Source organism: Geotrypetes seraphini, chromosome 1, assembly GCF_902459505.1.
Source record: "Geotrypetes seraphini chromosome 1, aGeoSer1.1, whole genome shotgun sequence".
In the NCBI taxonomy this organism is placed as follows: domain Eukaryota; kingdom Metazoa; phylum Chordata; class Amphibia; order Gymnophiona; family Dermophiidae; genus Geotrypetes; species Geotrypetes seraphini.
The window spans coordinates 304,374,463-304,400,631 of NC_047084.1; the positions used below are offsets into that span (position 1 = coordinate 304,374,463).

Genomic DNA, 26,169 nt, shown 5'->3' on the forward strand with positions numbered 1-26,169 from the left:
TCTCGCGGCACACTAGTGTGCCGCGGAACAGCGGTTGAAAAACACTGGTCTAAGTCACAACATCCAAGTTCCGTCTAAGCTCTGTTGTAAAACTTTCGGTTTTACATGCTGTACAACTAAGTCTATGCCGGCCCACGTCCCGCCCAACTCCCACCTTCAACACGCCTCCCGAAATGCCCCGTTTAGCTTTGGACGTTGAGTGGCACTATGAAGGCCTAGGTCATTGTTAAATACGTCCAAAACCCTGTTTTATTATCGGCGCTTGAACGTTTTTGAGAAATGTTCGTCCAAGTGCCGACTTAGGCCAGTTTTTGGACGTTTTTCTCTTTCGATATGAGCCCCGTGGCCTTTTTCTCAACTGTATGACATCAACAAAAACTGCCTATTTCCATTTCAAATTATCAGGGACAAATATGAATTACATCCTTCACAAATATCAACATAGGGCTCCTTTTACAAAGCCGCGCAAGCGGTTTTATCGCACGCACTGGATTAGCACGTGCTAGCTGGAAATCTACCACCTGCTCAAAAGGAGGCGGTAGCGGCTAGTATGTGCGGCAATTTAGCACGCGTTATTCCGCGCATTAAGGTCCTAGCGCGGCTTTGTAAAAGGAGCCCATAGTCTCTGTTAACTCAATTTTGGAATAACATCCGTATTTCCCCTTGGGACTCTACTACTATTAATTATTTCTATAGTGCTACCAGATGCACGCAGCATTGTACAGAGTCACAAAGAGTAAGAAAACAGTCCCTGCTCGAAAGAGCTTACAATCTAAACAGGCAAGACAGACAAACAAGATGGCAAATTGGTGTCTATTATGTATAAAATCCTTCAGGCTTCTAAAAAGCGGTCTGGGATTGATCATCATTGTAATATGCAGTTGGGCATGCAATTAACCTCTTCAGAGTGGGAAAAATTTTGGACTAAATCCATTCGCCCATCATTATCTGCAGCTTTATTGCAATCTTCTTACTTTATTTTGCATAATGCTTACTGGACTCCTTCTAAACTTGGAAAACTTTCATGGAAAGTCTGGAACATTGTTACATATCATCTTTTTCTGTACTAATTTAACCCAACAATGGTCTCAGATCTGGGATACTATCTCTAATGTATTTGTTGTATTTGTTCCTATAATTTAAAGAATTGTTATACTGCGGTCATCCAACCTTAATATTGCTATAGGCCCCACCTATTCTAGAGTATTTGATTGTATGATGGCTTTAGCCTTGCATATTATTGTTCTTTATTGGAAAAATAATTTAAAAGTTTCATATCACGAATGGTGGAATACTTTATATGCCTACAGAAAATATGAAGACATTATAGTACTAATATGTAATTATTTATCTTCAGTTACTAAAGGTTAGAGTATTTTAGATACACATTGCTCTCAATTTTAGTATAATCTGAGCTTTGTATCAATTAAGTTTGGAAGGTAGAATGTCGATTATGCACGCTAGGATCAGAGCATCAATGATATTTGTGGCTGGCGTAGAACTATGGAATGCCTTGCCTGGTATCCTGCAGTTTTGTGTGGGGAGGATGAATTTTAAGAAAATGCTGAAAACTCAATTATTTCCCAATGCCTTCTTATGCTAAAGTATATTTCAGTTGATAACTACCTTTTAGAACTTTTTTGACAGCAATGTATGATTTAAAGTTTGATTGTATTTCTGAATTGATTGAATTTGTGCTCTATTCCTGTTTATAACAGAGACGATTAATGATGTTGTTTAGACATGTCTATGTTATATGTGATAATCGCAGGGAAACAAGATTTTATGTATGTGATATGGAAACAGCATAGTTGTATGCGGTATATAAATGTTTTAATAAATAAACAAATAGCAATGCAGCCACTTGTGGAAAAGAAAATGTTAGATTTGAGGAATATAACTTTTAATAAATAAATACACCAATCTCATTCCAGGATTTCCTAGAACATTGTATTCAGTTTATTTTCAGAAGTTTTATGTATATCTTTTCTTTTCCTTAAGTCTGACAGATTTTTGAATTGTTTTTCCTACCCCCTCCATATTGCCATGCACAAAGACATACTGTATATGCAGTTAACACATACAAAATATGACTCTCTTACCAGACCAGAAAATAGGGTGGACAAAATGTGAGAGGGCTCAGTGGATCATTTAAACCAGGGGTGTCCAACCTTTTGGCTTCCCTGGGCCTCACTGGCTGAAAAAAATGTTTCTGGGGCCGCGCAAACGCTGCAACAAGACAGAGGAGGGAGCCGGCAAGATGGTAAACACTCGGGGGCAGCAGAGGAAAACACTGTATCGCCCTTGACCGGGGCCACACAAAATACTTCATGGGGCCGCAGGTTGGACACCCCTGATTTAATACCAGAGGGAAAATAGACTTTTCCAAAATATTCCCTTCAATATTAGCAGTGACAACATTTACCTGTTCACTTCTAGAACTGGTCCTGTACACAAGCGTGAAATTAAGTTTCACACTGCCATGCAAGATTGGCACTATCTATGCAAGTCCTGCCCCACACACCCACGATATCACTCCACATGAATGCCCTTAATGGGATGGAAGGAATAGGTTGATTGATAATGAGCACCTCAGGTTCTTCAGTGACTGAAAAGGGATTAAAAAGTTTATGAGCCAGAGTAGTGATGACAGCAACAACTTCTGCTAGATGAAACTTCACGGCAAAGTTTGATTTACTCTGCAGGGTAAATGCTGGGGTAAGAAAGAATTTAATGTGCACGAGATAGATTTGCATGTGATGGAGACAGTGCATGCATATCTATCTCATGAATATTTATTGCAACTATCCTGAAAATCTAACTGGCTGGGACCTCGAAGGACAGGTTTGGAACCATTATAATAGAAATAACTACAGAAGGGGAGACATAAAAGAGAAATGAATCTGAAGAAAGTGAGAAAAGAGCAGAAAAGGATAGAAAAAGAAAGTAAAAAGATACATTAAGGATATGGAAGGAGTTGGGGCTATTAGAGAATTCTAACTTCTATTCTGATCTAAGGGGTGGGGGAGGGGGGGACAGAAACTTGCATTACAAACCGTGCAAGGAGAAAAGAAATCCAATTTAAAAAAAAATTCAGGGTCAGGCATGTCCTAGTCATTATAAAAGCAAAGAAAAGAACACTTTGAAGCACGAGGAATAAGGAGAATGCATTATGCTGTATGGCAGTGGTTCTTAGGAACTTTCCTGCCTCTTTAGTGCTCAGGATACCTCTAAAAGAATATGCATAACCTAAAGCCTACGCTTAGGGTTTTTTTTCCAGTTAGTTAAATAGCTGCCTATTCGATAACTCAAATTCTTAAAACCAGCTATTAAATATTTAATACAAACAAGTATTATCTGAATCAATTCAGTTTTTAATCTTATCTCCCACAGTTCATTTCATTACAGTACTTTTATAATTTACCAATACTTAATTTATTAATAAATATCTGAATAATTTAGTCAGTGAACCTAATCCCCATCACTCACAATCACACTCACTTCCCAACTTTTACACACATACTACAGTCATTGTGATTACTTTTATCCATAACTGGATCTTGGTTAGTTCATGAGTAACGTGACCATTTATTTTTATCATCAAAACGGGACATTTATTAATATTCAGTCCCGCCCCCAATCTCACCCTAGCCCCACCCCCAATCCCACCCTAGCCCCACCCCCAATTTCTTCCATTCATTTTTTGTGCACACACAATATCTTATTTCATAATGGTAACCATAAAATTTTAAAAAACACAAAGCACCCTATACGTAGGGAAAATGTTAATTATCATTTATATTTGGGGGTTTTCAAAGATGTCACCTCAGTAACTATAGAAAAATAGACAAATATAGTGCAAAATATAGACAGCAGATATAAATTCTCAAAACTGACACATTTTGATCACTAAATTGAAAATAAAATCATTTTTCCTACCTTTGCTGTCTGGTGATTTCATGAGTCTCTGGTTGCGTTTCCTTCTGACTGTGCATCCAACAATTGTCCCTTTTTATTCCCTCCCTCCTTCCTTCCTATGTCCTTAGTGCACCCAGTGCCTCCTTCCTATGTCCTTAATGCCCCAGCACCTCCTTCCTATGTCCTTAGTGCCCCCAGCACCTCCTTCCTATGTCCTTAGTGTCCCCAGAGCCTCCTTCCTATGTCCTTAGTGCCCCTTTCTATGTCCTTAGTGTCCTTAGTGCCCCTTTCTATGTCCTTAGTGCCCCAGTGCCTCCTTCCTATGTCCTTAGTGTCCCCAGTGCCTCCTTCCAATGTCCTTAGTGCCCCCAGATCCAGTGTCAGTTCTCCTTTATTCCAGATCTCCCTCTCTCTCCCTCCTCTGTTATGATCTTGCCTCTCTCTTCTCTTCCTCAAGGGCTCTCCCCCTCTGTCTGCATCTCCCAAAGTCCTGCTTCTGCCTCCTGTCTTTCTCCTTTGGTCCAGGCCTTTATCTCTCTAGTCTTTCTTCTACTTACAATCCCCTTACCTTCTCTGCCTCTTTCTCTCCTTCCTTCATCCCTCCTTCCTATGTCCCCCTCACTGCCTTCCAGCCTTTGTCCTATCGGCCTACCTTCCCCAAAGCCAGCCAGCCTGCCTCCCTCAAAGCCAGCCTGCCTACCTCCCCCAAAGTGAGCCAGTCTGCCTGCCTTCCTCCCCCAGAGCCAGCCTGCCTACCTACCTTCCTTAAAGCTAGCCTGCCTGCCTGCCTCCCCCAAAGCCTGCCTACCTACCTCCCCCAAAGTCTGCCAGCCAGCCAGCCAGCCTGCCTGCCTGCCTACCTACCTATCTACCTCTCTGCCGTGCAAAAGCCAGCTTGCCTGCCTTCCTCCTTCCCCCCTACCACGGGAAAAAAAAGCCTCCCTCCAGGCCCGACTTAAACTTCCCTCTGGTCCACCTTTGCTGCTCCTCTGCTTACCTTCCTGCTTAATCGCGCACAGAAGCCTTCTTCCCGACGTCAATTCTAACTTCGGAGAGGATGTTCGGGCCAGCTCGGCAGCGATTGGCTGGCCTGAACGTCCTCTCTGACGTCAGAATTGACGTCGGTAAGAAGGCTTCTGGGCACGATTAGGCAGGAAGGTAAGCAGAGGAGCAGCGGCGGTGGCCCGGGGGGGGGGGGGGTAGTTTAAATCGGGCCGGAAGCAACGTTTTTTTTTTTGGTGCGGCAGGGAGGGACAGGAAGCGATCACCTGTCCCGTCCCCGCGCACAGCTTCGGGACGCTGTCTCTGAAAACGGGACATTTTGGTATCCTGAAGCTGGGTGTGAGGACAACGGGACAGGGGATCCGAAAACGGGATTGTCCCGTTCAAAACGAGACATATGGTCACCTTATTCATGAGTTCATTAGTCCATGATCATCTAGTCACATGAAAATAACAGTTTCTTAAACACAATCCGCAGGCCTCTCTGTCCTCATGGTGGTCCTGTTCTTCAATTCATAAAGCATTCAGCTCAACACAAGACTGTGTTTCGCCACTTGGCATCTTCAGGAGCTGTTTGCAGGGCTCACCAACATCACAACTTCACCTACAATCCAAAATAATTCACATACATTCCTTTTCATTCATACTAAAAACTCACCAAAATCTTTAAAACACCTTTCACCTACCAGTAAATTAAGCATGACTCGAGCAGGGACCCAGGGTTTAGCATAAGCCAGGATCAGCTGACAAGCAAGAAACACACCATCTACCAGGAAATCAAACTGCATGACCTCACTTCCTCTCCATAAACCTTATATCTCTGTTCAAACAATTCCTGTTCCAGTTATAACAACTTCCAGTCCACTTCTTTGTTGAAAACAACCATATTCAGCCCCCATTCCTGTTATAACAGATTCCATTCCACTTCTTTGTTGAGTCCATTAGGCTCACTGTATTCCACTCGTAAATTAATCTCTGTTCCCTTCTAAGCAGTACCTCAGAAATATTACAACCATTTGGTAAAGACACTTGAATCAAAACCACAAACCGTATATCCTCTACCTTATGACCATTTGTTTGCCAATGCGAAACAAGAGGGGTATCCTCCTTACCCAATCTGAGATTACTAAGATGTTGAGCCACCCTGAATTTGATCTTACGTCACGTTTGCCCCAGATACCTTTTATCACACGGGCAAACTATACCGTTCACAACCTGCTTAGTGTCACAGTCCGTGTGTGCTCTTAAGAAAAATTCACGATCACTCCCAGGGACCACAACCCTGTCAGTTACCAAGGCAAATTGGCAATATACACACCCTGCACATTTAAAATGCCCCAGTTGTATTGCAGCCCCACTCACTGTCACTGCAGGACTAGAAAACAATTCCTTCAAACTCCTACCCCTAGTGTAGGCAAACCTGGGCATTTCCACTAGTCGGGGATGAAAGTGAAGAAGCGACCATAATTTCCGTATACTTTTCCTTAGCTCCTGTGCCTGATAAGATAGCACACATGTGACCGGCTGCGCACATCGCGTCTGATCCTTTCGTGTCAATAACCATCGCTTGTCAGCATACGTAGCTCGCTTACGGACTCTCTGAATCACTCTATGGCGATATCCCCGCTGAGCAAATCTTACACTCATTTCATCCGCCCGTCGGCAGAACTCTGTCCTTTCAGTACAAAGCCTTTTTAATCGCAAAAACTGCCCAACTGAAACACTGTCTCTCAACCTCTGAGGGTGATAGCTGTTAAAATGAAGGACAGTGTTCCGGTCCGTCTCTTTTCGATAAATTGAGATGATGAACTGCCCTGCCCTTTGTGTCAATTCTAAATCCAAAAAAATGGATTGTTGTTTGGGAAATGGTGGTCTGGAATGATATTTTGGGGTCACATGTTTCCAAATATTCAAGAAATTGCTGCAACCTAGCCATGGACCTGGTCCAGAGCAGCAGTATGTCATCTATAAATCATTTCCATGCACCTATGCACCCAGTGTAGGGGCTGACATACACAAACTGCCTTTCAAATCTGTCCATGTACAGGCATGCAATGGATGGGGCTACAGTGGCCCCCATTACAACGCCTTTGGTTTGTAGGAAAAATTGACCCCCAAATGAAAAATAATTATTAGTATTAACCAGTTCACCACAATTTCCCCAAAACTCCTGTAAATGGTTAGAAAGACCCAGACAAGCTATACTATCTCGAACCGGAAGAACTGCCTGATCAGTTGAATTGATTCAGATAATACTTGTTTGTATTAAATATTTAATAGCTGGTTTTAAGAATTTGAGTTAAAGAATATGCATGAGATATATTTGCACACAGTTAATACAGTATGTGCAAATATATCTCCTGCATATTCATTTTGGGGTATCCTGGAGACGAGACTGGCCAGGTACTCAGGTACTGGGTTGAGAACTACTCCTCTATGGAAAAATGAGCAAGTACTCTCGGCAAAGAGCACACATATACCTTCCTGTGTGTTTTATTGCCAGGTTGAGGATTCTAAATCAACACTATTGAAGATCTGCTGACTTTTGGAGACTTATCTACAGAAAATTGACTCCAAGCTGCTGACAGTGCTGGAGTCTCCTGGAAAATGGATAAGCTGAGGGACCAAAATAATGAAAGTTGGAACATTTATGTTGAAGTGATCAGGAACACGTACTCTGTTATATAGAAAACAAACTGGAAAATTTTCAATCAGCAGTAACTGCAAACCAAAAGATCCCTCTCCCCCCCAAAAAAAAAATCTTGTATAGTAGGTAGATTTTACCTTATCAAAAAAATATGTAGATGACATATTTCTAATATTAATATTTTAAGGTGCAAGTTGTCAGGACTACTCTGAAACCTTCTCTGGCAATATCCAGAAGAAAATGAATGCACATCCTAAATGCACTAGTCTACTAAACGCATCTTCTGTATCCATCTCCATTTTGGTTTCTTTTAATATTTTAACTTTGGTAGTTTCGGCTAGTGCACCCTTTCTTTTTAACTAAGAGAATCACAATGTATAAAAATGTTCTATGTGGAAGGGGGATCTCTAGCTGTCCCAGCACCTCTTGGTCTCCTACGAGTAGCATGTTATAGTCCCAAGAGATTGACAATCTGCTCAAGAACCAGGAACACCTTGTGCCATAATACAGTGGGCGGACATTCTAAAAAGGAATGTATGAAAGTTCCTTGACATTTGCTATATTGTGTCCCTTGCCACAGACCCAGCAACCCCTTGTTCTCTAGCGGTGTATGCTTGATGTATGATCCTAATTGGTGCTCCGTTTCTACCTGCTGATAACAATTAACTTCCTGCTAGGGCTGGAAGAAATCTCAAGAGGTTCTCTAGAACAGTGGTTCACCAAGTCCTCAGGGCACACCTAGCCAGTTGTGTTTTCGGGATATCCACAATGACTATGAATGGAAAAAGATCTGCATATATCATACACAAATCTATCTTTTGCATATTCATTGCATATATTCTGAAAACCACTGGCTGGCTGTGTTCAGAGCACTGGGTTGAGAGCCACTGCTCCAGATAAATGTTTTTTTTAATCATTTAAAGGGCCCCTTTTACAAAACCAAGATTTGACACTACCTACTGCCAGGGATAAGCCCTGTCATTCCCTGGGTATACCTCAATCACAGTTTAAGTTACCTCCAGAAACTCATCCAAGCATTTTTAAAACCCAGCTAAACTAAGTGCTTTTACTACATATTCTCAGCAATGGGTTCCAAATCTTAACTATCTGCTTTCTCCTATTTTCTCTTTAAAATATTACTTATCTATTTATTTATTGTATTATTAACTGCTTAAAATAAACAATAAAATATCAATAACATTATCATACACAGCAAATATCTGTTAGTAACTGAATAAACAGCCAGTAAAAAAAAACAAAACCCAAATATCTATCGTCAGCCCCTCTGCCTTTAAGTCTGCTCTGAAGACTCATCTCTTTACTATGGCCTATGGAGCCTGGGCCTGAGATTCTCCATCGGTGCACACTTTCCTGTGTTTCTTTTCTTATTTATTTTTTTTTGACTCTCTAATTCTTTTCAGTTACTGCCTTGCTCCCTCTGTCCTACTAATTATGGCATGTTAATCTGTTGAACTCTGGTTTTTTTTTTCATTGTGACTCAGTCATGGAGTGTCTCTTAGTTTGTCCTTTCCCCCCCCAAAAAATGTAAATGATGTACACTTCCCCCTCAATATTCCCAGGGGTTAGGGGCAGAGCCGGCCCACAAATATTTAAAAAACTGTGAATATTTTTTAGGGCCGACTCTGACCCACCCCCACCTCCATCTCTCTCCTGCCTCCCGGACCTCCCCAGACCTTACCTGGTGGTCTAGCGGTGACTTGGGGCAGAAGCGATCTTCCTACACTCCTGTTCCGTGCAGAGCCGTCAACAAAAATGGCTGCTTTGAGTTCCCGTTGTAGTCTCGTGAGACCACGGGAACTCACGGCAGCCATTTTTGATGATGGCTCTGCACGGAGCAGGAGAGTAGGATGATTGCTTCTGCCCCACATCACCGCTATACAACCGGGTAAGGTCTGGGGAGGTCTAGGATGCAGGGGGATGGATTGGAAGCAAAAACCGTGAATAACTGAATTTGCGAGTATTAAACCCGCAAATTTGGAGAGGGAAGTGTATCCTTTTACCATTCTTCCTTATGTATCCATCCTTACCCTTTAGTATGTCATTTTTATTTGTCTCCCTTTTTATTTTTTATATTTATATTATGTTATTACCCTTGAAGCATTTGTACAAATGTAAACCGCCTAGGTACTTAGGCAGCATATCAAATACAATAAACTTGAACTTAAACTTCATTTTGAAAGTGTAAACAATTGATTTGTGTTTACCTGTTCACTCCATTCAGGATTTTGTAAATCTCTCAAGAATATATCCCACCTTGGTCATCTCTTTTCCATGCTGGAAAAACCCGAACCTCTTTAACCTTTCCTCTAGGGCCAGATTAAGGCCAGCTGATACCCTAAACACAGCCCGAACAATGGTCCCCCCCCCCTCATGCCTTCAATTCCAAGACATTAAGGCCCTCTTTTACTAAGGTGCGTTAACCGATTAGCGCACGCTAATCAATTTAGCGCATGCTAAACGCTAATGTGTGCGTGTTAGTTTATGGACGCATTAGCAATTAGTGTGCGCTAATTGGTTAGCGCACCTTAGTAAAAGAGGGGGGTAAGACTCGATTGGGTCCTTTTATGAAGCTGCGCTTCCAAGTAGTGCATGCTAAATGCCAAGTCGCCCGTTCTGCTTCTATAGGCAGCTTGATGTCCAGCACGCACCGCTCAGCAGTGCAGCTTTGTACAAGCTTGCCAATAAGTGCTGAGAAACATTAATGATTAGAAAAACACTGAAATTCATGTTGGATAATGGGTTTGGCAGATGGCATTGAAGGAGTTAAGGACAGGATAACTACAGGGACAAAAACACTCTGTGGTGTATCACTTCCCTCGGTACATTAAGCTAGGCAATCTGGACCCCTAGACCTGCCCCCAGGCCCACCCAGTTCCACCCATTTCCCGCCCCATTAGGCCCCAGTCCCGCCTTAGCCCTGCCCCAGCCCCGCCCTCCCGCTGCCTGCTCTCATTGGCAGGAGGGCATGCATGCGGGCATGCCCTCCTGCCCGATGGCGATTTGTTGGAAGCTTTTCAAAACCTGGACAAAGTGCCGGGTTTTGGATGTCCTCAGAAGGAGGACATGTCAGAGGAAATCCTAATCACTTGCTTATTTTGCTTAATGGTTAATCCAGGTCTGCTTGCCTCATATGAGAAGAGTTCCATCCCCTTAATTGTTTTGGTTGCCTGTATTTGTATCTTTTTCCAATTCCGTTATACACTTCTACCTCCGTATTTGCGGTTTCAGCACTCGCAGTTTCACGTGATTTTTTTGCCTCCCCCCCCCCAATTACATCATAAATAAAGTACTGTACCGATAAAAAGTTTGGCGCTTACCAGCTTTCACCCTGAAAATCGCTGCTTCCAAGCTTTCACAATCGCTGCTTCCCAATATATTAAAGGATGGCTGTTACAAAAAACCATGAATAACATATAAAAAGTTATTTGTGTTTTTTCCATATTTGCACTCATGTTCTGCCCTCAACCACCATGAATACGGAGGGAGAAGTGTATCTTTTGTGGGGGATGTAGTGACCAGAATTGTACACAATACTCAAGGTGAGGTCACACCATAGTGTGATACAAAGGCATTATTGTATTCTTTGTTATAGTTTCTCTTCTTTTCCTAATAATTCCTAACGTTCTTTTTGATTTCTTGACCATCACTGCACATTGAGCAGATTTCAACCCATTGTTCATGATGATACCTAAATCTTTTTTTCCTATGTGGGTGACTCCTAATGTGGAACCTAGTATCAATTAGCTATAATTTGAGTTGTTCTTCCCAATGTGCATCACTTTGCACTTGCTACATTACATTTAATTTGTCGCTCCATCTTCTAACTTCCTAAGGTCTTCCTGCAATTTCACGCAGTCTGTATGCGTTAAACAACTCTGAATAGTTTTGTAACATCTGCAAATGTAATCACTTCACTCATTATTCCCTTTTCCAGATCATTTATAAATAAATTAGATAGCACCAGTCCCAGTAGAAAGATGTTTGCTGCACTCCATTTTTCACCTTCCTCCATGTGGAGAACTCACAATGTAACCCTATTCTCTATTTTCAGTCTTTTAACCTGTTCCCAGTCGACAGAACATTCAAGTTTCAAGTTTATTTCAAATTTACTATACCACCCACTTGAACCTTCTGGGCGGTGTACAAAATACCTTAATATTATACCAATTAAAAAATAATTTAGGCTAAAACAGACCAGGGGAAAAAAAAATGATTTACAGACATGGACGAACAGAAACAAAAGGGAAGAAGGAATTGGAAATTACAATTGATAGAAAACATTGCCTCCTATCCCATGGCTTTTTCATTTTTTAAAGAGTCTCTCTCTCTCATGATGGGCTTTGTCAAAAGCATTCTGAAATTCTAGATACACTGCATCAACAGTCTCTCCTTTGTCTATATTTATTCACGCCTTCAAAAAAATATATAGCAAATTGGTAAGGCAAGATTTCCCTTGGCTGAATCTATTGTGTGTTTTATGTTCTTGTGTTTTCCTTCTATAGAAGTGAATCAAGTGTGCTATTAATTTTCAACATTCTAAAATCCATCAAGGTACTAACCAAGACTGATGGATTTGCCTTCCAGGCCCCTCCCATAATGCTGCTGGTTACTCTACAAACATCAGAGGTTTCTGGTTAGCAGTGGTAGTAAATCAGACTCTTGCCTTTCACTTTGTTCCATGGCTTCTGCACGCCTCACCTATCCGTCTCCCTTTCTTTTCCTGCCTTGTCTCACTGCTCTAAAATTACATCATTCTTTTCAAGCCGAAGGCGGATGGCCCTGGCTCTGTCTCCTTACCTGTAAATTTTGAGTTTTTAGAAATACATTTTTTTTTTAAAAGGCTCCTCTTTCAATGGAAAACAATTTCATCTTTCTCTCTTTCTCCTTTTCTAATAATGATAAATCTCTTGGCAGGCACTCTGGGCTTGTTACGGTATTGATTTGTTCTACAACAGTTGCTGTTAGTGCAGTTTTGGAGGATTTGTGCTAACAGTGGAATAAAAAAAAAAAAAAAGATACAAGTAAATGTCTAGTTTATCGAACTCAGAGTGTGGAAATAGCTTCCACCCATGCTAGCCCTTCATTTATTTTGCTCACATAGAGGAGAACTATCTTGATTTGCTCTAAATATATTAACTGTGTATTCCTTTATGTATTGTAGTATTTACTACTAACCTTCTCCCGGGGGGGGGGGGGGCAATGTCTTTACTTTGTCCTGCAGTGGTTATCTGGTCATTTTGGATACCTTTTGGTTACCAATGAGGGGTAATACAAGAGGAGGTGGAATCTCACCTGAGAGCCAGAGCAAGGAGGACTTGTAACGATTTGACTAAAAAGGTTTTAAAGATTATAGGCGTCTTTGAAGAGGAATGCTTTAAGTTTTCTTTTAAATTTTTCTAGAGATTTTTCATTGCGTAATTCGGTGGGTAATGAATTCCATATGGTCGGGACGGTGACTACAAAATTTGATGTGCGTGTGGTACTCAAAATGCGGAGCGAGGGAACGGTAAGCAGGTTTTATGACTGGGATCTGAGTATTCCGGGCGGAGTATACGGAATTAGCATATTATTTAGGAAATCTGGTTGGTTGTTGTGAATCACTTTGTATGTTGAGTGTGATTTTATAGATTATTCTATGTGGTATGGGGAGCCAGTGTGTTTTTATTAGAAGTGGTGTAATGTGGTCATATTTTTTTTTTTTTAGCATTTTCGGTAATTTTTATTGCAGTGTTTTGTACGATTTGTAGATGTCTGATCTCCTTCTGTGTTATTCCTTTGTATAATGAATTGCAGTAGTCCAAACAGTAGATTACCAAGGAATGTATCAGTATGTTCAAAGCAGAGGAATCAAGATAACCACTGCAGGGACAAAGAAAAGATTCCCCCCTCCATGTTCACTGACCCATCCCACCCCCACAAAGTTCAGAATAAAAACATACATACCTGTCTCCGGAACATCAGCACCTAGTATAGGAAAGCATAGTACAGCTGCACACAGATGTCTTAAATAGTCGGGGGGAGGGGGGCTAGTGAACCATAGAGAGGAGACCCAGGTCCATAAGTCACTCTTAACCACTACATTCATGGTGGAAAATGTGAGCCCACCAAACCCCTCAAAAACTCTACTTACTAAACTAAACTAAACTAAGCCTTAGGTTTATATACCGCATCTTCTCCACTGAAGTGGAGCTCGACACGGTTTACAGAGTTTAAAAAAATATGCAGCCATGGGGGCTCACCATAGCCTATAAGGGAGTTGTGGTGAGATAATTATGTGGCACCCTTTCTGTGTAGTTCACAGTAGTGCCCTGTAAGGTGCCCCACTGCTCTCTTGCCATGTCTGGGTTGTCAGCCCATCACAATGCTGGCCCCTCCCATGTCCAAAAGGTCTGGTTCTGGGCATTTGGGACTTGGACAAATTTTTGGTTGAGAATGTGGTTAAAGATAGATGTAGTGGCGGTCTGGACGATCAAATGTCTGGACGTACAGATAGATGATTTTCAAAAAATAAATATTTTGGACATACTTTTCGAGAATGGACATTTTGCTGCTGCCAACTTTGGGCAACTAGCACCCTACATTCAAATCGGACTTTTGATTATACCCCTCCACCTTTCTAATTTTATATAGCATGCCATAAATTAGGTGCTGATTAAATACCTGATTTTAAAACCACTTAGATAACCTTGATAGGCGGTATATAAAATCCTAATAAAACATGAAACAACATGTAACTGTTGGCACTGAAATGACAGTAATGTGGCTACAAGGTGGGCAATAGTAGTTACACGTGTAAATGCACCTAGGCTCTTTTCTATTAATTCACGTCTAAATGCTCTAACATGTAACTTCAAGGGGACCATGGATATGGGAGAGAATGGACAGGTTATGGAAAAGTCTAGCAACTACTTGCAGGCTTCATAGAATACTGTCAAAACAAGAGGGCATTCAGAAAAATTGAAAGGAGACAGATTCAGAACAAATGCTAGGAAGTTCTTCTTCACTCAGAGGGTGGTAGACACCTAGAATGCGATTCCAGAAGAGGTGATAGGACAGAGTACGATATTGGGTTTCAAAAAGGGATTGGATGATTTCCTGAAGGAGAAGGGGATTGAAGGGTATAGATAGAGGGTTACTATACAGGATATAAAATGATTAGGGAATAAAAGATTTAGGTAAAGGATCACTTACAGGTCATGGACCTGGGGGGCCGCCGTAGGAGCGGACTGCTGGGCACGATGGACCCCTGGTCTGACCCGGCAGAGGCAATGATTATGTTCGTATGTTATGTTCTTATATGAAATGAAATGAAAAGTGTCAAGAAAAGTGTAACTCCACATCATTCTCTTCTTGGTTGGACTGAGAACTCTTCAGCGGCCCCTCAAAGACATTTATTCCCCATTTCAGAAGGGAACTAAAACATCTATTTCCTAAAAGATTGACATCAGGATTTCCACCTGCTACAAAGTACATTTAGGATCACAGCTGCTATTGAACACAACCCTGGATGGACTAGGGGGAGGGGGGATGCCCCCTTAATTCTCCAATGATTTTTTATCTCCCCAAATGTCAAAGGGGAAAAAAAAAAAAAAGTCACTGTACAGCATCAAGATAATAATTAGTTATGTTTCCAAGATCAAAAAATAACTGACTATGTGCTGGCTTGAAACCGTCAATTTTTTAGACATTTATTTTTCTAAAATGTTTGTTTATGTTTAAGGTGATACACCATAGACCCTATATAACGTGGAACCGCTTACAACATGGCCAATGGGTAAACCCTTTTTTTATTTTTGTTATTATTTCTTATTCTTTGGACACTCATATAATGCAGATTCACTTATAATGTGATCAAATATCTTGGACCCCAATATTGGCGTTATATGGGGTCTATGGTGTACTTGATATACAACTTTGGCCCTCTTTTACAAAGGCGAACTAAGCATTTTAGCGCGGATTTAGCACGCATTAAATCAACATGTACATTAACCGCTAAAGCGTCCATAGGATAACATGCACACGTTAGTGTTTAGCGTGTGATAATATTTATTGCACGCTAAAAAGCTTAGCACACCTTTGTAAAAGAGGGGGTTTATGTCAGAGCAAACAAAGCGGTTTACAATTAAAATTAAAGTCAAAGGAAAGGAACTACAATTTAAAAACAGGAAAGAAAAGAGGAAGTAAACAATCGCAATAAAAGAGTCATCCTGGTTGTTCAAGCTAGCCCCTACCTGCACGCAGTCAACAAAGCCTGGAAGAATGGATGGGTTTTTAAGCTGAGCTCTGTATGCACTTGGCACATAAACATCCTTTTCTCCCGTGTTTTAGAAGAGGCTCTATGTTGGCAGATTCTGTTATAAAATACTGGTGAAAACTGAAATGCACTAAAATGCACAGCTTAAGTCCCACTACTATAACCCGTTTAAAATGGGGCTGATAGCATGCAATAACAAATCGATTCTGGAAGAGATCAAACTGGCTATGTCACTCAAAGCCCAAACGATGAAGTTACGACTGTCTTATTTTGGTCCCACCATCAGACGAGAAAGGTCACTGGCGAAGGACATCACTTTGGGAAGATTGTAGGCACCAGGCGAAGAGGGCGACCAGATGGCTGGACACGTTGAAAACATCCATGGGGATGGCTCTGGAGGACCTTTCCGGACGAGCACAAAATCAATTTCTTTTTAGATCCGCAACTCATAAAGTTGCTGGGACTCGAGCACGAGTCGATGGCACCTAACAACAACAACCGCGACATTTGGTGACTTTTTACAGAATTACCTCCTATAGGTTTCGTTCCAATTTCCGGGAGCCTCATTAGCTCTTTAGGGACCTGCAGAGTTTCCCTGCTGATATCAACAGAAAAAAAAAAAAATTACACTGAGCAGCTGTTACCATATACCAGCTTCAACTAGAGGCAAAAGCACTGAAAACACTTAGGGCTCCTTTTACAAAGCCGCGCTAGGGCCTTAACGCGCGCTAAATTGCCGCACACACTAGTCACTACTGCCTTCTTTGGAGCAGGCGGTAGATTTCCGGCTAGCGCGCGCTAATCCAGTGGGTGCGTTAAAACCGCTAGCGCAGCTTTGTAAAAGGAGCCCTTGGCTATACAGTGCCACATTTAAATGTAATAATAGCCAGCTTTGGAATCCAAGATTCAAGAAGAAAAAAAAAATAGAAAAATAAACATTTTTATTTCATATTGGAATAAATAGTATCACAAGAACAAGTAACTTAAGGAAAATGCACGACGAGAAAAAAAAAAAAAAATCTTATCTCAACCTCTGAACACAATTTGCCTTCCTCTTATACCTTTAAGAACAGGACTGTACATCAGGGAAAATAATTCCTTCCCAAACAACATGTCTACTTTGTATTACACTGAAATTTCAGTCTCCATCCCACCTCCCTTAGGACGGATAGAAACATAGAAACATAGAAGATGACGGCAGAAAAGGGCTACAGCCCATCAAGTCTGCCCACTCTGCTTACCCACCCCCTGTCTATGCCCTAATGACCCAATTTCCTTATCTCAACCCTCATAGGGATCCCACATGGGTATCCCATTTATTCTTAAAGTCTGGCACGCTGTCTGCCTCAATCACCTGCACTGGAAGCTTGTTCCAATGATCAACCACTCTCTCTGTGAAGAAATACTTTCTGGTGTCTGCAGCAGCCACTCTCTCCTCCTCTCCCTATTGGCTAAGGCTCTTAACATTTGCATCTCCTCTTCCTATAGGCTAAGGCTCTTTACACCTGCATTGTGATGTCATAGAACTTTCTGATTATAGAAACATGATGGCAGAAAAGGGCTACAGCCCATCAAGTCTGCCCACTCTGCTTACCCACCCCCTGTCTATGCCCTAATGACCCAATTTCCTTATCTTGACCCTCGTAGGGATCTCACATGGGTATCCCATTTATTCTTAAAGTCTGGCATGCTGTCTGCCTCGATCACCTGCACTGGAAGCTTGTTCCAATGATCAACCACTCTCTCTGTGAAGAAATACTTTCTGGTGTCTGCAGCAGCCACTCTCTCCTCCTCTCCCTATTGGCTAAGGCTCTTAACATTTGCATCTCCTCTTCCTATAGGCTAAGGCTCTTTACACCTGCATTGTAATGTCATAGAACTTTCTGATTATAGAAACATGATGGCAGAAAAGGGCTACAGCCCATCAAGTCTGCCCACTCTGCTTACCCACCCCCTGTCTATGCCCTAATGACCCAATTTTCTTATCTTGACCCTCGTAGGGATCCCACATGGGTATCCCATTTATTCTTAAAGTCTGGCACGCTGTCTGCCTCGATCACCTGCACTGGAAGCTTGTTCCAATGATCAACCACTCTCTCTGTGAAGAAATACTTTCTGGTGTCGCCATGAAATTTTCCGCCCCTGAGTTTGAGCGGGTGCCCTCTTGTGGCCGAGGGTCCCTTGAGAAAGAAAATATCATCTTCCACTTCGACACATCCCGTGAGGTACTTAAATGTTTCGATCATGTCTCCCCTCTCCCTACGTTCCTCGAGAGTGTAGAGCTGCAATTTGTTCAGTCTCTCTTCATACGAGAGAGACTGAACAAATTGCAGCTCTACACTCTCAACAGACTGCTCTAACTGTTCACAACTACTGTATACAATACAGAATAACTTAACACAGACATATTACGGGCCTGGCGAAAGGGAGATTTTTACACAAGACACGTTCTGAGACTTCACTACTCTTTGACCTGAAACAAGCAATACTAGAAAAGATAGGAGCCAGTTCAGTGGGTGCTGTGGGTGCTTGAACACCCACTAATATTGAACAAAGTCCTTGAATGTGTCCTTGGAGAGGTCATTTCTTTTGGCTTTAGCACCACCATTCTGTGCTAGAAAGGCACACCACAAACTGTACGAGCAAACACACACACACTTATTTTTAAACATACTTTTCTCCCCACTCATTGGCAAATTCTCCTCAGATTACAGATAAAAAACGGCAAGTAACTGTATATACTAATATAATTTAACAAAGGTAGATAAAATCAATTGTCTTCATTTTAAACTTAATGATCATAGGTCTGAGTAAACACAAACCTTCTCAGATTTCTCCTTAAAGCTAAATCATTCCTGAAACATCTCTCTACAGATAAGGAATTACAAAATTTAGGACAGAATGAATGATACCCTGTTGTCGTAAGGCACCTACAGTGCTCCAACAAACCACAACACATGGCCTGAGACATATAGCTGAGACATATAGTGTGTGGGGGTGGGGGGTGGGGGGAGGTCTGTGTGTAAAGCCTGTATTGTATTGTAAAATTGCACATAAAAGACCTTTTATAAAATTGCATAGTGGTATTGCCTCAAGAATTTAGGGGAAGATTCTCAAATGGTGGCAGTAAAATCCGGTGGGCGGAGGGTGCTGTCAGAAGCCCTTTGGGGGGGGGCTGTTGTTTGGCGGCATGAGGGAGTGGGCATCCCTCCTGCTGCTTAGGGGGGGTGTCAGGGTGGCTGTTTGGCGGCGGGAGGGAGAGGGCATTCCTCCCGCTGCTGGGGGAGTGTCAGGGAGTGTTGCTTAGCGATGGGAGAGAGTAGGCATCCCTCCTGCTGCCAGGGGTGTGTGTGTGTCAGGGGCGGGGGTGTTATTTGGCATCAGGAGAGAGTGAGCATCCTCCCACTGCCGGGGGAGGGGGGCGTTCCTTAGAAGCATCAAAATGTTCTGGCAGGTCTGAGCTGTCAAGCCTTACTTTCCTATCAATGCCTAAGTGAATCGGTGTCAGGTCAAAAGCGTGCCGGGACAAAGGCACGAGCAGACAATTGAGCGCAGTGCGGAGGTGCGCGCCAAAGAAAATTACTGTTTTTAGGGCTCCGACGGGGGGGCGTGGGGGGGAACCCCCCACTTTACTTAATACAGATCGCGCCGCGTTGTGGGGGCATTGTGGGGGGTTTGGGGGGTTGTAACCCCCCACATTTTACTGAAAACTTCACTTTTTCCCTGTTTTTAGGGAAAAAGTTAATTTTATAGTAAAATGTGGGGGGTTACAACCCCCCAAACCCCCCACAACGCCGGCGCGATTTGTATTAAGTAAACTGGGGGTGCTCCCCAACAAAACCCCCCATCGGAGCCCCTAAAAACAGTAATTTTCTTTGGCGTGCGCCTCCATCTTGCGCTCAGTTGTCGGTGCGCACCTTTGTCTTCCGCGTTGTTGTCTATGAACCAAGTGAATCAACGCTCAGGTACTGACCAGAAAGTAAGGTTACAACAGCTCAGACCTGCCTGAAAATTTTGATCACAAATGTAGGACAGCGAGGTTATGGAATTGCTCGGAGTGCTTGTTTAAATATTAATGACCTCATTTTAATATATTTGCATGGCAGAGTCAGAGACTACTAGGAAGCTCGGAAAAGACCACGATAAGCTAAAGAGGTAAGGGAGGGGGGAGGGGAGGGGCAGAGAAGAGAAGAGCTGGTGCTCCCACCAAGATGGTGCCCGGGGTGATCCATTCCCTGCCCCTTACTATGCCACTGTTGACACCCATGACAGGTCTCTGAAACCCCCTTTCCACCCACTCCAGTGAAGTGCCAGGTCCCCCCCAACAAACCCCTCCCTCTGATGTCCAGATAGGCATGCCCCAGGCCTATCTGTGTACCTGGTAGGGTCTTTTGGAACAGGAATACAGTCTCCCTTGCTCCTGCCTCCTTGGGGCTGAAATCCAAAATGGCTGCCGCAACCTCTTGCAGCTCCTTGCAGTACTTCCATATTGGGGGAAAACAGTTTATAAGGCAAAGGATTGCAAGGCAACAGCTAGAAGCCCTGAAGTTATGGATCATTTCATAAGGAACATTGGGGCTTCAACTCACCCAAGTTCCTGATGCAGTTTGTCAGACAAAACCCAAGGTGTCGGGCATTATTTAAGGGGAACATTTAAGAATAAATTCCTGCAGTAAACAGATAAGTACATTGTATATTTGTTTCAAGCATTTGAACATAGTATTTAGTTTTGCTCAAAATTACATGATAGCTCTTTAAGTGCACTGAGCACAGTTTTGTTCATTTTGGAGAACATAAGAATAGCCTTACTGGGTCAGATCAATGGTCCATCAAGCCCAGTAGCTCATTCTCATGGTAGCCAATCCAGGTCCCTAGTACCTGGCCAAAACCCAAGGAGTAGCAACATTCCATGCCACCAATCCAGGGCAAGCAGTGGCTTCCCCCATGTCTTTCACAATAACAGACTATGGACTGTTCCTCCAGGAAATTGTCCAAACCTTTTTTAAACCAACTACACTATCCACTCTTACCACAACCTCTGGCAATGCGCTCCAGAGCTTAACTATTCTCTGAGTGAAAAAAATTACCTCCAATTGGTTTTAAAAGTATTTCCCTGTAACTTCATTGAGTATCCCCTAGTCTTTGTAATTTTTGACGGAGTGAAAAATCAGTCCACTTGTACGCATTCTGCTCCAGTCAGGATTTTGTTGACTTCAATCATATCTCCCCTCAACCATCTCTTTTCCAAGATGAAGAGCCCTAACCTTTATAGGCTTTCCTCATATGAGAGGAGTTCCTTTATCATCTTGGTTGCTCTTCTTTGAATCTTTTCTACTGCTGCTATCATAGGCGTCGGAACGTGGGAGGCCACAGGGGCCTTGGCCTCCCCAAAAATTGCCCCTGGCTCCAGAGCTGGCATTAGCCGTAGCCCAGGGTTTCTCAACGTGCGTCATTCGCCGCCCTCCCGCCGCTATATTAAATTACAGCCCTGGTGCCCAACTACAGGAAGGGAAAGGCCAGATCGTGCAGCAATTGCACACTATCAGCCCACAAGCCTTCCCCCAACGTCAATTCTGACGTTGGAGAGAAGGTCCGGGCCAGCCAAACAGTGGTTGACTGGCTCGGACATTCTCTCCGACGTCAGAATTTACATCGGGGGGGGGGGGGAAGGCTTGTGGGCCGACGGTGTGCAATTGCTGCATGCGCTGTCCTTTCCCTTCCTGTAGTTGGGCACCAGGGCTGTAATTTAATGTAGCAGGTAAAGGTGGGTGATGGGCGGCGGACTGGGGGGAGGAGGAAGAGGCAGTAGGTCAGCTTGGGGGCAGGCAGGCTTCTGTGTGGCTTCAGGAGGGAGGGGGCACTAAGAACATAGGAAGGAGGCACTGGGGGCATTAAGGACATAGGAAGGGGCACTAAGGACATAGGAATAATAATAATAACTTTATTTTTATATACCGCAATACCACTAATAGTTCAGAGTGGTTTACAGAGGAAGAGACTGTATACAGACAGCGATAATACAAAAAACTTTCAAAATTACATTAGTGTGTTAAGATTAACCGAGTTTATCTGGGAGTGTTTTAGGAATGCATCAAAGCAGAAGTGGAGATCAGAGAAATTTGTCAAAGAGATAAGTTTTGATTGACTTCCTGAAAGTTTGATAAGGAGGCATTGGAGGCATTAAGGACATAGGAAGGGGCACTAAGGACATAGGAAGGAAGCACTGGGGGCACTAAGGACATAGGGGAACTAAGGACATAGGAAGGAGGCACTGGGGGCATTAAGGACATAGGAAAGGGCACTAAGGACATGGGAAGGGTCATTAAGGACATAGGAAGGAGGCACTAAGGAGATAGGAAGGAGGCACTGGGGGCACTATGTGGATGGTTTGTATATGTATTTGTATGTATCACTGCAAGTTCGATTCCATGTGGTGCCAGCCTGTTTGTTGTTCATGCTTTTCTGCCCACATGACTTCTATCTGTATTGTGTGCTAAAGAATGGCAGTCTTCTCTTTCATTAAGTTGGACTGTTCGTATTTTTCCCACTGCCCTACGAAGCTATAATGGTAAATTTCTGACCTTGGGTTTACTTTTGTGACATCTTTTTATTTCTTTTTTTTTTTCAAGGGAGAGCTGACTGCTTGTGCCTGTTGTATTTGCTTGCTCATGTGTTCAATTGTAGGATCACTTTCATTCCCCTCTTTGCTACAGGGTCAAATATGATTGATGACATTCTTGCTACCTTGTCATATGCTTAGATTTATGTCTTTCTGGGGTTTATTCTTTGTTCTGGTCTCTTGCCTGAGTCACTCTTTTCGTTTGTGAGTTTCCTCTCCTCTGTGCAGAAATGCAGGTGTAGATATGACCTTGGTATTTTGATAAGTAACATTTAAGGGTGAGTTTAAATACCTGTTTCCTTATGTTTTTCTTTTGGGACTCCACTTTGATGTACTTTTTCTCCAATTAAGGAAGGGGAAGGAGTGCAGACTGCTAAGGAGAAGAAGACATAGAAACATAGAAATATGATGGCAGTGAAGGCCAAATGGCCCTCCCAGTCTGCCTATCCACAGCATCCACTATCTCCTCTTATCCACTCACAACAGCACACTAATCTCGGGGCTGCTTCTACAGGGCCTCCGAGTGTGCGCAGAAATCAATTGGTGACATCACACACAGGTGTGTGACCTCATTTTAATTTGATGCATTTTTCTATAAATTAAGTTTTATTTTATCTAGTGTTTTGTTTAGGTCCTGGTAGCCAGACTTAGGTTTAACCCCAAGGTGTGTCGCCCCCCCCCCCCATCTCTCCCTCCCCTACCTTTCCACCCCTACCTTCGGGTGATCAGCGGCCTCTTATTTCCACTCTCCCAACTCCCAGTATCTTTAAAGTCCTATATTTCTTGGCTGGCAATGAGCAGTGACTTATACCTGCTGCTTGCACCAGCCCCAAGATTTCCCTCCGACATAGGGTTGCCAGATTTCCTCTGTTCTGCCCCAGCCCCGCCCCATTCTATCTCTGGCTCAGCCCTATTCCTCCCCCAGCCCAGCCCTCACACAAACCTCCCTGAGCTCAAAGGCCGCATTTGGAAGCCTCCATGCATGCACGGATGTCGATGCAATGAAGTCACATGCATGCCTGCATGTATATGACATCATCACAGTGATGGCCGTGCATGCGCAAAGGCTTCCAGACGCAGTCTCCGAGCTCAGGACTTCCAAATCCCAGGCAAACTGCTGGGCTTTGGACATCCCTATGGGCACCCGGAAAGTCCTCTAAAAAGAGGACATGTCTGGGTTTTCCAGGACGTCTGGTAACCCTGCTCTGACACAACTTCCTGTTCACGGGACCAACCTGCTGGTCGTGCCAGCCTTGGCGCTCCCTTCTGACGTTATTTCTGGGAACTGCCCTGTTCAAAAATAATGTATTTGTGTGGTCTGGTGCTCCCACCAAACCCAGGGTTACATGTGTTTAAAAAACAACTTGCTACAGTAGTACTACAGAGCAGAGGCATAGCCAGGTTTTGACATCTGGGGTTGCAGACTTTTCTAAAATAGGCACCCGTGCATGGTTGATTGGCCAGGAGAGAGGGGAGGGTTAAAATCTGGCTGATTGGTGACTCAGCTGTTTGGAGAGGCTAAAATGGGGTGAGGTAGGGAAAGACTAGTTAAAATCCATAGGGTGGAAGCAGCACCCACATGATCAGTAAAGGGACAATAGGGGCACTTTTGAACACAGCAGTGAAAAAGCCTTTTGCTGTGTCTCTCACTCATATGCCAGACAAACAAAACCCCATAAAAAACAATCGAGTGCAGAAAGAGTGGGGGTGGAACCGTACACATCAACCAGGGATAAGTACAACTTTCATAGAAATAGTTTTAATGTAAAAGTTTAAAACATCTCTGTCAATCTTTATAAGTCAGACCTGACATGGTCTGTGTTTCGGCTCAAAAGCCTGCATTAAGGATACATGTATCATCTGAAGGACAGTCACATATAAGTGAATGAATATAGAAACATAGAAATAGACAGCAGATAAGGGCCACGGCCCACCAAGTCTGCCCACCCCAATAACCCTCCCCTATCTTTCTCTGTGAAGAGATCCCACGTGACGATCCCGTTTTGACTTAAAATCAGGCACACTGCTGGCCTCGATCACCTGCAGTGGAAGATCATTCCAGTGATCAACCACCCTCTCGGTGAAGAAGTATTTCCTGGTGTCACCGTGTAGTTTCCCGCCCCTGATTTTCCACGGATGCCCTCTTGTTGCCGTGGGGCCTTTGAAAAAGAAGATGTCCTCTTCCACCTCGATACGGCCCGTGAGATATTTGAACGTCTCGATCATGTCTCCCCTCTCTCTGCGTTCCTCGAGTGAGTATAGCTGCAGTTTTTTCAGCCTTTCCTCATACGGGAGATCCTTGAGTCCCGAGACCATCCAATTTTCATATAACAGTTAAAAAAAATCACAATATGAGAACAAAAACATTTTGTTTTGCTTATAAATAATATAAAAACATAATAATAAAAATGCATGAATAAAACTTGCAGTTTATATGAGAGGACTTTATGGAAACTGATGAAGAACTAATAAGGCATTTACGAAAACAATGAGTGAGTCTATTTTACTTATACAGAGACACTTGTTCGGCGGTTTTTCTTGGACTACACAGGCTTAAGTTCATTCTTTTTTGCGGTTTGATTTGATACCTTACAGATTAGGGACCCCTGATGAAGGCGTGTTAGCTTTGAATATTGACCCCCTTAGTTATTTATGATAGATGTTTACTAAAGTCTGGTAAAGTTTTGAACTCACAGCACATTAACTGCAAAACTTAAGGTGCAATGAGTGCAAAGGTTTTACAGTAAACTCAGACGGCATGCCCAGCATCTGCCCTGCATTCATCTCACAAGACAGACATATAAAACCTGATTTTCAGAATACCAGAGGCAACCCAGCTGCTTCTCATGGTCAGCAGCAAACTCAGAAATTCAATATCGGGCCATATCCAGAAACTGGCAGTGAATTTCTGGTCTGTTCTCAGCTGCTCTTGACATAACCTGCCAAGCCAATATTCATCAGCTGACTGGCTAAGTCATAGTGGCCAGATAAATCCTGTTATTTTGGCATGTCTAGCTGGCTACTAAACTTAGCCAGTGAGCCAACAGATATTGTCATTAACCGGCTATGTCACTGATTGGGATATTCTTTCTTTTTAATTCTTTATTCATTTTCAAATTTACAATAAGTGTAACAATATATCCAAACAAATTAACAATAAATATAACACTTAATAATCATCATTGGTACAAATAATATGCTCTTATCTCCCACCCTTCCCACCCTTTCTTATCATATAATCAATACCTTATACAATATGTAACAATAAATTTACCCTCCCCTCCCCCCCTCACGATCAAACTTGTAACTGATCAAACTGATTGGGATATTCAACAGGAGACAACCAGCTGTCTGCCACTGAACATTAGCGGTTAGCTGGCTTAGTTCTATTTAGTCGGATACTGTACAGGACTGTATTTTAAGCCTTGTTGCCACCAGCAAACCCAGAAAAGATTCAGCAGCTGCTGTAGTGCAAAATGACCCCCCAAAACAGTGCCTCCCCAAACAACACCCCCTTTTAATAGACCATCCTCCACAGCAAACCTCCCTTCAGTTGACCACCTTGAATCGTAAGTGTCCCTCCAAACCAAAGGTCCCCCTCTGCGGTTGATCAGATATTTTTTTCAGGGGACCCCTATCTACGGTTTGTGAGCTAACACCCTCCACCTCAACCAGGAAGTTCACGTGCTAGAGGAGACCACACACTTC

At 42.9% G+C, this 26,169-nt stretch overlaps 2 protein-coding genes across 4 annotated transcripts in view; one reads left to right on the forward strand and one right to left on the reverse strand.

Annotated features, from left to right (window-relative positions):
- The window catches only part of LOC117365127 (dedicator of cytokinesis protein 2-like), a 1,549,644-nt gene that overhangs the window by 777,210 nt on the left and 746,265 nt on the right, over positions 1-26,169 (forward strand). The window lies entirely within an intron of this gene.
- LOC117365135 overlaps positions 1-26,169 on the reverse strand; it is a 405,951-nt gene that overhangs the window by 203,913 nt on the left and 175,869 nt on the right. The window contains exon 3 of one of the 3 annotated variants that reach the window (XM_033955132.1): positions 15,660-16,440. The exons of the other annotated variants lie outside the window; for them this stretch is intronic. Coding sequence (XP_033811023.1) covers positions 16,155-16,440 — 286 coding nt within the window. The 3' untranslated portion in view covers positions 15,660-16,154. Of the gene's footprint in view, positions 1-15,659; positions 16,441-26,169 lie in introns of those variants that run through there. 3 annotated transcript variants of the gene reach the window in all.